At 36.4% G+C, this 11493-nt stretch overlaps 1 protein-coding gene across 7 annotated transcripts in view; it reads right to left on the reverse strand.

Annotated features, from left to right (window-relative positions):
- The window catches only part of diaph2 (diaphanous-related formin 2), a 475685-nt gene extending 464544 nt beyond the window's left edge, over positions 1–11141 (reverse strand). For 6 of the 7 annotated variants that reach the window (XM_067457381.1, XM_067457382.1, XM_067457379.1 and 3 more), the window contains exons 1-2: positions 11058–11141; positions 10167–10475 (exon numbers count right to left, since the gene is read on the reverse strand). In XM_067457381.1, the coding sequence (XP_067313482.1) occupies positions 10167–10253 (87 nt within the window). In that variant the 5' untranslated portion in view covers positions 10254–10475; positions 11058–11141. The other variant, XM_067457380.1, reaches the window with a different exon arrangement.
- Between the last annotated feature and the right edge of the window lie 352 nt (positions 11142–11493).

Consider the following 11493-nt stretch of genomic DNA (forward strand, 5'->3'; position numbering starts at 1 on the left):
ACAAAAAACTGTATCTATAAGAAGGCTCAGCAATGCTTATTTCTTCTGAGACAGCTGAAAGGATTTAATGTTAGACAGGATATTATTATAACAGTGTATCGGTCACTTGTGGAATCAGTCATGACTTTTAATATTGTTTTGTGGTATAGCTTAATTTCAGACGGAAACAAGAATTATTAAGCAGGCATCTAAGATTACCGGGGTCCCACAGCTTCAACTTTTAGACCATGGCAGTAAGGAAAGCAGCTTATATTAGCACAGATTCAACTTATCCACTTTATCAAGCTTTTCAGCTACTTCCATCAGGCTGCCGGTTTAGATCTCCTTTGGCTAGGAAGAAGGCCTACAGGAACACCTTTGTGCCCAATGCTGTAACCATTTTCAAACAGTTCAAAAAGTTAATTGATTGGTTGTGGGTTGTAGAATCATGCAAAATTGTTATATATGTTTAGTAATTTAAAATGTTAAAATGTCTCTTAATATGTGTGAACAATTTCCATCACTGGTGATACACAAAGTTTCTCTAACTCTTAACTAATTCTAACCCACAACGACATTGAGTGAATAAATATAGTAAACAATAGGATAAAAACAACAAATTATTTCCATGTGTTTTGGCACAAAATCACATTTTATTGTGTATGCATTTTATTACAAATAGATTTTATTTAATACGCACTTTTCATTCCGAAGAATCTCAAAGTGCTACAATGGAAAAGGAAAATGTGACTCTGGGCCGTTGAATTATTGAAAAACAGTTCACTGTCTTCATGTCGTGACCGCATTACAACCTTAAGTGTGCATTACTTTTCTAATAATTCAACAGCAATGGCATCATCAATTATTCCTTATAGTTGCTAAAATAATTAAATTAATCTGTTTGGGGAAAAAATATTAAATTTGATTTTAAAAATAAGGCTGTCAAATAAACAGTATACTTAGTAATCTGGTAAACTCTGCAGTGTACACTATGACTCCTTTTTTCTCAAATAAAGTCCAGGTAATGGCAATTTTACATAATAGTGGGGTGTAACAAGATCTCAAAATTTAATTTGACAACATTTTTCATCAAAATGAAAAGCTTTCTCGTGATATCGCCATGATGGAATGTGAGGGTAAAATTCACATAGAACATGCCATCTATATTAAATGTATTAAACACAATTCCATGTAAATTGTTATAATCCTATTTAATAACTGCCAAATTCAAGGGAAAAATCAACTATTTGGATTTTTGTCTGTCATAATCGTGTAGCCCTAGTCTGAAGAGAGTCAAGAGACTATAGGTGTAAAATCACACAGGAGAGGAGTTGAGTTTGTGGCAAAACCTTTTACGGTGCTTGTATATGGTTATCTTTCAATGCATAAATTCATGTTTAGAATGTAAAACTGAAATTACATTCTTAACAAAATGATTAGTTCAAAATGCATACCTGCAGACCAAGAACTTAAAGCTACACTGTGTAACTTTTTAAGTTTATTCTTAGCTAAAAACAATTAGTTATTTCAAAAATATGTGCTCATTAATGTATATTTATTCTTTCGAGTAATAAAGTATTCTTGTAAATTCATAATATGCCATTGAAAATACATACGGGTGAGGGGTTCGAATGCTGGTCGCCATGTTGCACCTCCATTTTGAAAGTACATTAGCCAAAGAGGGACATACCCGTAAATTCAAGCTTCGCCTTTGGCGTTTTAACACTCGATGGCACCGTGTCGAATGTGAAGAGATTGCCATGTTAATCTTGGACTAAATCGGCCACCGTAGGAGTTAAAACGAAATCAGAATTGAGAGGAACAGAAACTAATAATCACTGGATGGTCATATACCTTTTCACCGCAAGATGGAGGAAAAGATCACACAGCGTAGCTTTAAAATTGGCTACTCATGCATGTCCAGTGATGGCAGCACTGTCCTCCTGTCTGCATCCAATTCACACAAATGTTTTATTTGAAAAGAGTATAAGTATAAAACATTTGCCTTTCAATTATTAGACAGAAATAAATGTCAGTAAACAAATGAAAAGGACCTCCTGTGCATATTTGCTGTTTAAAGCTGAATGGAGAGTGACTGAAAGCCGCAACGGAGGGAAGCATGCATTGAACTAAACGTAAACTTGAATTTAATGACTTCAGTATTCATCTGTACTCACATTAAAGCTGCTGTCCGTAACTTTTTTTGTGTTCAAGATTTACAAAAATTATATAATGAATCCATTTTCCAAACCGTGTTTTTTTTCTTACCCTGAATCATTATGGTACACTTATAATAGGTATTTATATTGGGACTATTTCAGGCCAGACTGGTAGGCACCGCTGTGGATGAGCACAGTCCCTGCGTGATCTGCCATAGACATAAACAGAGAGAAGTAGCTCCCACTGCAATGTTCTTCCGCAAGATGCATGCAGTTCTGTTTATTAACCACTAGAGTGCAAAAAGTTACGGACTGCAGCTTTAAACTATGAAATGACTTCAGAACACTTATAATATAGTGCACGAATCGTTGATGATGCTTTATAATGTTTTTGTGCCTTTTGTGGGGCGCTGGAGTTTAACAATAACACTTTATATGCGCATAGAATATTATGCGCACAGTATCAAATTTGGACCGGTCCTTTCTGTCCGATACCCGATCCGGCAAATCATGGCGGATTGGAGCCGATACCGATCCTGAGTATCGGATCGGTGCATCCCTACAGCAAATCATAATATAAGTGTGATTGCTGAAGGATTATGTGATGATATACATTTCTGATCATCACGACAGGCTGAATCTGAGCCTATCTGAGCTTTGTCGACAGACGGAGGTGGCCATCTCGTAATTCTCTATGCAGGAAAAAATGTGTATAACATTATAAACTAACAACTTAACCTGCAGTGATCTTACCAGAACGTTGCTAGTAAGACAGGTAGGCGCAGCACCGAACTGGTCTTAGGGAGAAACCAGGGCGAAACCAGGGAGAAACCAGGGAGAATCCGGTTTGCCGACCGGATACAGCGTATGTTTAATCGATCAACTAGCTCCGCTTCACATTGCTCTGGTTGGTTGTAGTGCTATCCTATTCCGTGCAAAGGGAGTTTGAAAGACAACCCCGCCCCTCGGATTATGCCCTGTCAATGGTGAGTTCCCAGACCAAACATCTTGATGTGGGTCTGGCTTGTCAGGCCAAGCGAAAATAGTTCTAAACAAAGATTCCAAGCAACAAAGTTCCAAAAAGCAGCACCATAATGTGTCTTACAGCAACAGTGTGTCACTGAAGGATTCGGTGTTTGAATTAATTGGTTGATTTAAAGATTCAATGACCTGTTCATGAATGACTGCCTCATTCTTGAATGAATCAGTCGTTTGAATGAATTGTTTGAATTAATGACTCAATCACTCACTCATTAAGACTCACCTACTGCCACCTACTGGTGGTTTAGTTTCATATACATTTCAACATTTATTAATTCAATAAATTAACAATATTAATTGTTCATTTAAAAATACAAATCTCATAATATTTAATGCTGTTGTGATTTTTCATTGTAAATTATTTAATTTGATTGGTAACACCCTATATAGTGTCTTATTTTAATTTAATGTATAGAACAAATTTAAGATTATAATATGAAACCTGAGGCATAGCCTATATTTAAAAAGATTAAGGGAAAAATTGCCTTTATAAATGGTAAAAAATATAAACAAAATATGAACACTGGGGAGAATATTACACAAAAAAAAAGTTTTAAAAGAAAAATATCTGTGATATCAATTTCTAGAAGTCTATGTCTTTAATATGACATATGAGCCCCTTGTGCATCCACTGAGGTGGTAAAAAGTACTGTACATTGAAGATAAACATATGGATTGTCATATAAATTTATTAAGAGAGAAGTATTTTTTTTTTCTTATTTGTTACCCAAAAGTTTCATTCATACTGGAAGCCAGAAGGCGCCCTTGAGCAGAAATGACAAGCCTCAGAAAAGTAATCAATCATTTTCAGGAAATCTCTAATGTTGTGAAGCTAGCACTCACTGTAGGCTGAATAAAAAGATAGAAATGCTTTGACTGATTACATGAGTCATAAAGACAAAGACAATAAACATGACTGCATCAAGATATGGTTGAGTTCTTCAAAACGGATTGGGTATTTTCATAATAATAAAGTATATTATAATGCAGTGCTGATTGAGATAGACTTTATCAGTGTATAGAATACTATAAAATAATGCATTGTCTGCCTCATTCTGTGATAAGAAGCCACATCAGCTCACAAAGCGTGTTATTAAACGTTGTATTTTGTTGCACAGGTTTATGAACGCGTCACACTAGTTTGTGAAGATGTTTGAAGTGTGTTGTTTTTTCAAACGCACGTTATAAGCAAATCAAACTCGCAGTCTTTCAGACGGACCAGCATTTACTCAGATCACAGTGCTGCTCTTCACTGATACACTGGGCATTTATTTATTTCATTAACAAAACAACAACAACAAAAATCCCAGCCTTTATGCTTTCATTTCGCACATAACCCAAATTGCGATTGCTGTTCGATTTCGATTAATCATGCAGCCCTAACCATTATGGTGAGTCTAAATAAAACTGCACTAAAACTGCTAATTCTCTTAAAATAAATAGGTAGCTTTTTTACCTTCATTTACTCAGCTTAATCGGTTCCTCAGTTCAAGAATCAAAATTGTTAAATTTTCCTCTTTTTTTTTTAAATGTATTTTCAAAAAAAATCTATACAATCTAGAAAATCTATACAGCACTGAACCAGAATTGTATTTAGAAAATAAATACAATTTATTTTGTGAAAATTACAAGACCCATGATTATTTTTTTACAGTGATAATATCTATCCCAAAAACTCTAAAGATATCATACAATAAGCTACAACCAAATACACAACCTATAATATAAAAATAAAAGTTACATAAATACAAATATAATATAACCAAATATAACCTACAATTTACCATAACAGGTGCTGTAGAGATAAACTTGTTGCAGAGAAAAAGCTAAAAAGACAGGATTCAAACTTCACCACCTTTAGGTGGACGAGTTCATTTTGCAGAAAGCTATTGTGTAATAGCAGAAGTTCTGGACATCTTATGTGCGCAGAAAAGTTAGGCAATAGAGAACATGCCTGGCACCAAATCAGCAACAGGATGTGCAATAGTGAGATCACTAGTAAAGGAGAGAGTGACATCAGTGTTAAGGATTGACTCGAAAAGGCTGGGTCATGTGTGAGGGTGTGGAAGCCTCAACATCTACTAGTACAGTGATTCTCCATTCTCTTTCATTTTTTTCCACAAATACCAATTTTTTCAGCAATATCTATATGTTAACAGTTTTGTTCTTGTAGAGCTTGACATTAGGGATGCTCATTTCGGTTAATTTTCCCGACCGACAACCGATGCTCATTAATCGATTATTAACCGTTAACTGATAAAGTTATAATATTGAATTGGCATTACATAAAAATTAGGGCTGGGCAAATTAACGCTTTATGATCGCGTTAACGCATTTATTAATTAACGGCGTCAATTATTTTAGCGCGGATTAACGCAGGTATTTATTATTATATTGCTCACTGCCTCTGAATAAACATACAGACAAACCATTGGTCACAGGAGAATACAGTGCTGTCTATAGCCTAAGCCAAGGGCTTGACATTCTTTGTCTGGGATAAATGGAACAAATAAAATATAAAAATAACCAGAAACGCGAGAATGATCCAGATTGTTTGGTTGTTTTTATTAAATTCAATGTAAACAGCGATTGATGAGTGTATCTCTGCCTCTGGTACGTTAACATGTCCCGTTGAGGCTCGCGCTGCCTGTCTCTTTGTGAGAGACATTCGTGGAGAAATCAAATCAATTGAGCAGCAATATAAACTCACAGAAGAAACATAATGGGGTAAAACTGAGTTTTGTGTAGTTGTTGATATTTATGATTTATGATATTGTTAATAACACAAGTCGACTTTGCAATCGTGAATTGTGTAGCATGAATGGTGTAGCCTAGTTCAACAAGTAGCCTAATTAATATTAAGTTACTTACATTTTAGATCCAAACAAACTTTTTTGTTCCATTTCACCCATGATTTCACCGACGAAAATAGTTCCAAAAGAAAGCAACACTCAGCGCGGTGTTGTTACTAAACGATTCAGCATTTAGACTGATAGATTGAATCGTTTGAATAAACGACTCAATGACTCACTTATGAAGACGATCACTTGCTGCCCCCTATTGGCGGTTATGTTTAAAAGTATGATTGCATGTTTTATTTAGAACATCAATCTGATAACATTATTTATTGCAGCTGTATTTTTTGCAGTTAAATTATTTAATTTGATTGGTAACAGCCTAGTGTTTTTACTATTATAACTGAATTTATTAATCAAATGTAAGAATTTAACAGCAAAGATGAAGCATACATTTAATAAGATTTTTTAAAAAATGGCCTTTATAAAAATAAAAAAAAATAACGCCCTGGGGTGAATATCACAAATATGTAGATTTAAGTAGGCCTATGTTAACGCTGACAAAACACTGATGAGACTATTACTACAGAATCAATATATACCACCAATTTAATTTAATTTGATTAAATTAATGTTTTAGTTGATATTTACAAGAAATATTGTAACTGTTACTAACTTTTAACTCGCACCTTATTTGTTTAAAGTATTTGCAAACCATATGTTATTGCACTTTTGTTCGTTTAGCAGCACTTTTGTATTCATTATTGAATTTTGCGCATATTGCGATTAATCAAGATAAAGCACAGAAAATCGTGCGATTAATCGTGATTAAACGTTTTAATCGTTGCCCAGCACTAATAAAAATACAATTGACGACTGTCTGTGACCTGTTAAAAATACTTTTTTCCCATGTCTAGTTTATCGTGCAAACAGCAGAACATACAGAACAGCTCAACAACAGAACCTAGATTCACACTAGAGCCCTGCATTTTTGCTCAAGCCAGGCGGGACACGACTTTTTTACGCCCCTAGGGCTGGGCTGGGATTTTCACGTCATACCTAAACATGGGCCGGACCTTTTTTAGGCTTTGTTTTCTAATGTCTCCTTCGTTTTGTATTTATTTTATTAATTAAAGGAAACAATGAGATGTACTGCGCTGGTGGAAACAACATGAGACCATAATAGCTTACTTACGCGACTGTAAAGACATGGCTCGCACAGGGTAATAGAGTCCGCGGAAGCAGCAGCGCACTTTTCTTCGCCGCACCTGCTAGAGTTATGGATTTTTTACAGCTGGTTCCTTCATTCGTTTTCTCTGACCAGATATCTATCTGATTGCGAAATGACCAGGAGTAGGCCTAAATGCCTTCCGAGATTCTTTCGAGACGTATTTAATTCCGATTACCCAAATAAACCAATTCAGAAGGTGGTATGAAAGCATTTCAGACAAAACCGGGTGTAAAAAAGTGTAAATGTATCTGGTTGTTTAAACCACACGTGTAAATTTATCTCCTGGCAAATGATTAAAAAATAAACGTGTGTGAGAGCGTTATGGGCTATATGTTGTAGTCACATAGATATGATGGTGCTGCAACACGCATCACCGCAAATGAGTAAAGCAAGCCAACCAGTGCCACCGCTCCCACCACGCGCTGCGCATAGGGCACCACAAGAATTTTCTCTCAGCACCCCTAACCCCCATGTTCTGACTCGACCTAAATTCTGATCAATTTTTTGATTTTTGCCGCGTTCATTTCAACAGTTTTGCCGTATTCATTTCATCAGGTGGAAAGCACTAATTGCTAATAGGGGTGTTTTCAGAGAACTCCTATTTCACAGGTAACAGTCTGTCTTCAGAACGACCCCTTGTTTTTACTTCTTTCGGATTAGCCCAACCCACTGGAAAATGGAGACAGATTGAAGTAGGCTACTTTGCTCATATTATTTATTTAATTGTGAGAGCGTTTTCCTAGTCAGTCCTCTTTTACCATGTCAACATAGTCATCGGTAGTGTGGAAGTATTGTTTGTAAAATAGTCAAATGCAAATTCTGCAAGCAACAGTTTGCATATCACAGCTTCGAACTATAATGTATGGCGGAAAAGCACTTCTGAGAGTACTTCGACTCGGCGGCCGGCACAGTAAAAAGTCAAGGCTGAAACATCCTCGCTTACATCAACCCCCTCCTCCCGATGACAGAAATGAGAGATGGAGGGAGGAGATGTGAGGGAGGATTTTTCAGGCGTGACTTTTTACTGCGCCGAGTCGAAGTAGTCTCAGAAGTGCTATTCCACCAAACATTATAGTTCTCCTTTTAAAATCGTTTAGAAAAGCGCTATGTTTTATTTTATGTCATCATAATTGATCGTTCAACTATTCGTGTAACTGTATAGGGAAAACATGGAGGTGTTTGGTCACTTCTAACTTAACTCTGTTTGGTACCATAGTGAATGAACTGGGCTTAGTGGGCTAAGCTAAATGCTATCAGAATGTCACCGAGCGTCAGAGCGATTAGAGATCAGAGACGAGAGAGGTATGTATCAACTCGTCTTAGTTAAGGGAATAACATAGTTTAATATGAAAAAGCGGTGAAGTATCCCTTTAAGACACACCCAAAACATGGGGTGTTTTCAGCAAGCCACACCCACTCCACTCATTGAGGCTTTCAAGCTGTTCCCTGTGAATAAGAGGATCTATACTAATCATAAACAAGTATTACAACACACCCTTATGCCTCAGAATTTCAGCCAGCCTGGGACATAAAAAGAAAAGTTTGTGGTAGTATACCACACTACTTTCAGCACACTGTTTAATTACACACTTGCTATTAGAATGTCTCCATCTGGCTCCCAAAGGTTTACATTCCACAAAGTAAATGGAGCTCATAAATGGATGGATTCCTACAGCTCCCAAAAAAAAGCACTGTCCTTATGAAGCTGGTAGGACACATTCATTTGACTGGAGACAAGCTGTTAAGTTACAAAGTTACAATGTGTATACGGATTACACAGACTTAGTCACTCAATCACCTCACTTGATCTGTGCTGTGACAATATGCTCTGTCCGAGACCTTACACTATGACTAAATGATCTTCAGACTGCTATGTGAAGTCTACAGTCAAGGCAACAACTTTTGGGAAGCGAGGAAGTCTTGTAAAATGATTAATGCATTCATGAGGAGGCAACTTGAAATAGACTGTCCTACATCCAGTAACCAGCATATATTTAGAAGTCAAAGCAAATGAATCAATGTGCCAAAATGAAATATGAGAAGGCTGTGCATAAACCATGAAGTAATCAGTTCCACATAGGTATGCATACAGTATTACCACTTGGCTCTGTAACAGTTGACAAATACCTAACACGCTTTACTAACCAACAACACACTGCTCCGTTACTAATGATACCTTTAGTTAGCCATTAGTTTCTTTTTCTCAAAATCAGCACCGATAAGCTTGCTGCTAGAAAAATAACAGCACATAACAGATAAATAACTTCATTATGTATCACATGGCCTTTCTTTACCCTGAGGTCAGTAAGTCAGCAAACTTTCCACTTTATAAAAGCAATAAAAAGGCCATCAGCATGAACTGAAAGAAACAGTTCCAGTTTCACTACTAAGACTTCATGATATGTAGCTATCTATGAGGGTTCACAGCTATCACAAACACAACTTCAGACACCACGGACACACGCAGTGTTTTGACAGCACGTTATCACGAGGTTCAGGGACCTATGAAGTAATACAGTGATGGGTTCAACAGCTGACTGAGTGCAGACTGAGCCTGTTAATCTTTGCAGTGAAAACATGCTCCAAGTTTGAGACAAACTTTGTTGATCGATATAACAAATGCGATCAAATCCTTCACTGCTAGAGCTGTCTGGATGGATACTAAGGTTTGAAAGAAAACTTTGACTGGGTCATTGCACAAAAAGGGGTCCTTTTGTGTCCCGTGAACATGTGCAAACAATGGCTTTAACAATAAAAAGCTGACACCAAATTCTATGTATTGTTATAGGCAGTTCTCTTTAAACATAAGCAAAAATACAGAAATTTTATTTTTAGTTATTTTAGTGGAAACACTTGTCACCCATGACCACTCTAAAGATAAAATCTCATACACTTTGTGTGACACAGCCTAACCAAGAAAAATAACAACAACAAACTGAATTCTGAAGCTATAATACATACCAGTTTTTTGTTTTTGCTTTCATCCTCATTGGGTTTCTTTTTGGAGGGTTTATTTGGGTCTTCCCCTCCAGCTGCCTGCTGATCCATCTTTGAAACTTTACTTGAACAGTAACTTCGCTTAGTATTTCCCGCAAGTTTGCAAACACTTATGAAAAATTACGTTTCTTCAAAAGCCATGCCATCCATGGGGGGGAAAAATTAGTGTGATCCAGAACTATTCCATGCACGTATCCAGTGGACTATGATAACATCTGTGTATGAAGTTGTCCCAAAAACAAGCTCAGCTCCTCAAAATCAGCTCCTAGATGTCTGTCAAACACAAGTGAACATGTTATATTTTTCGGTGTTATACATTTCGGTGTGCTTTATACTATAAAATACATAAAAGCACATGGGATAGCGGCAATAAAAGCATACAGAGCTGTGTAACGCTGTCAGTTCAGAGCTTGTGAACTTTTGTCGACTTCAATACACCAAAGTAACATTAAAAGCTGCACTATTGTCATTTTTAACAACGCGCCTAATAAATTAACGGCATTTCACATTCAAGCTATGATATAGTATGTTTATTACAATATAAATGTATTTATATCAGTGTCTCGTAAGAAAAACCTAAGAAGGTCTGAGAGTTTTATACAATATGACATTATATTTTTATAAAATAAACACAACTGATTTTATTCAAAGGAGAAATGACCGCTGCTATCCAGGCGGTTACTTTCACACAGGAAACTGTTATTCCAGCGCTGTGAGGCTTAAAGTAAAAGTGTACAATAAAGACATGGACTCTAAACGCCAAGTCTGCTTACATTAACATAGCGAATTAATATTAAACATAAAAATAATCATACAATGATATATAAAACTCACAAAATCTCAATCAAGGCTTACCTACACAACCAAACGCACGAGCCAGGCCCACTATTGTCCCCGCCTATCGACGCGTCCAAATTGCACACAAATGATCACGTGGTAGAAATATTCCAGCTCCGATTGGACAATCGTCCTGTACATCGGGACGTGAGGCGGGCTTTATCTACTAGTGGGGTGGAGACTCCTTTGACTATACTAAATCACTGACTGCCTTGTATGTGGATAGGCTTCAGTCAGTGGATGATCAGTTTTGTTTGCAAAGCAGTGCAAATCAGTGTATTTGTGAAAATCAATTTATTATGAAGAAAAAAAACAACACTTGCATTTAATCTCTCTCTAATGCATTTAATCAATTCATGATATTAATATGATGTTTTATCTTTTCGTCACACACTTGCCTTTGTTTTTTTCACAATAGCCTACATGTGAAATATTCAGTAGGATATGTTGTATG

Source organism: Pseudorasbora parva, chromosome 11 (genome assembly GCF_024679245.1).
Source record: "Pseudorasbora parva isolate DD20220531a chromosome 11, ASM2467924v1, whole genome shotgun sequence".
Classification (NCBI taxonomy): domain Eukaryota; kingdom Metazoa; phylum Chordata; class Actinopteri; order Cypriniformes; family Gobionidae; genus Pseudorasbora; species Pseudorasbora parva.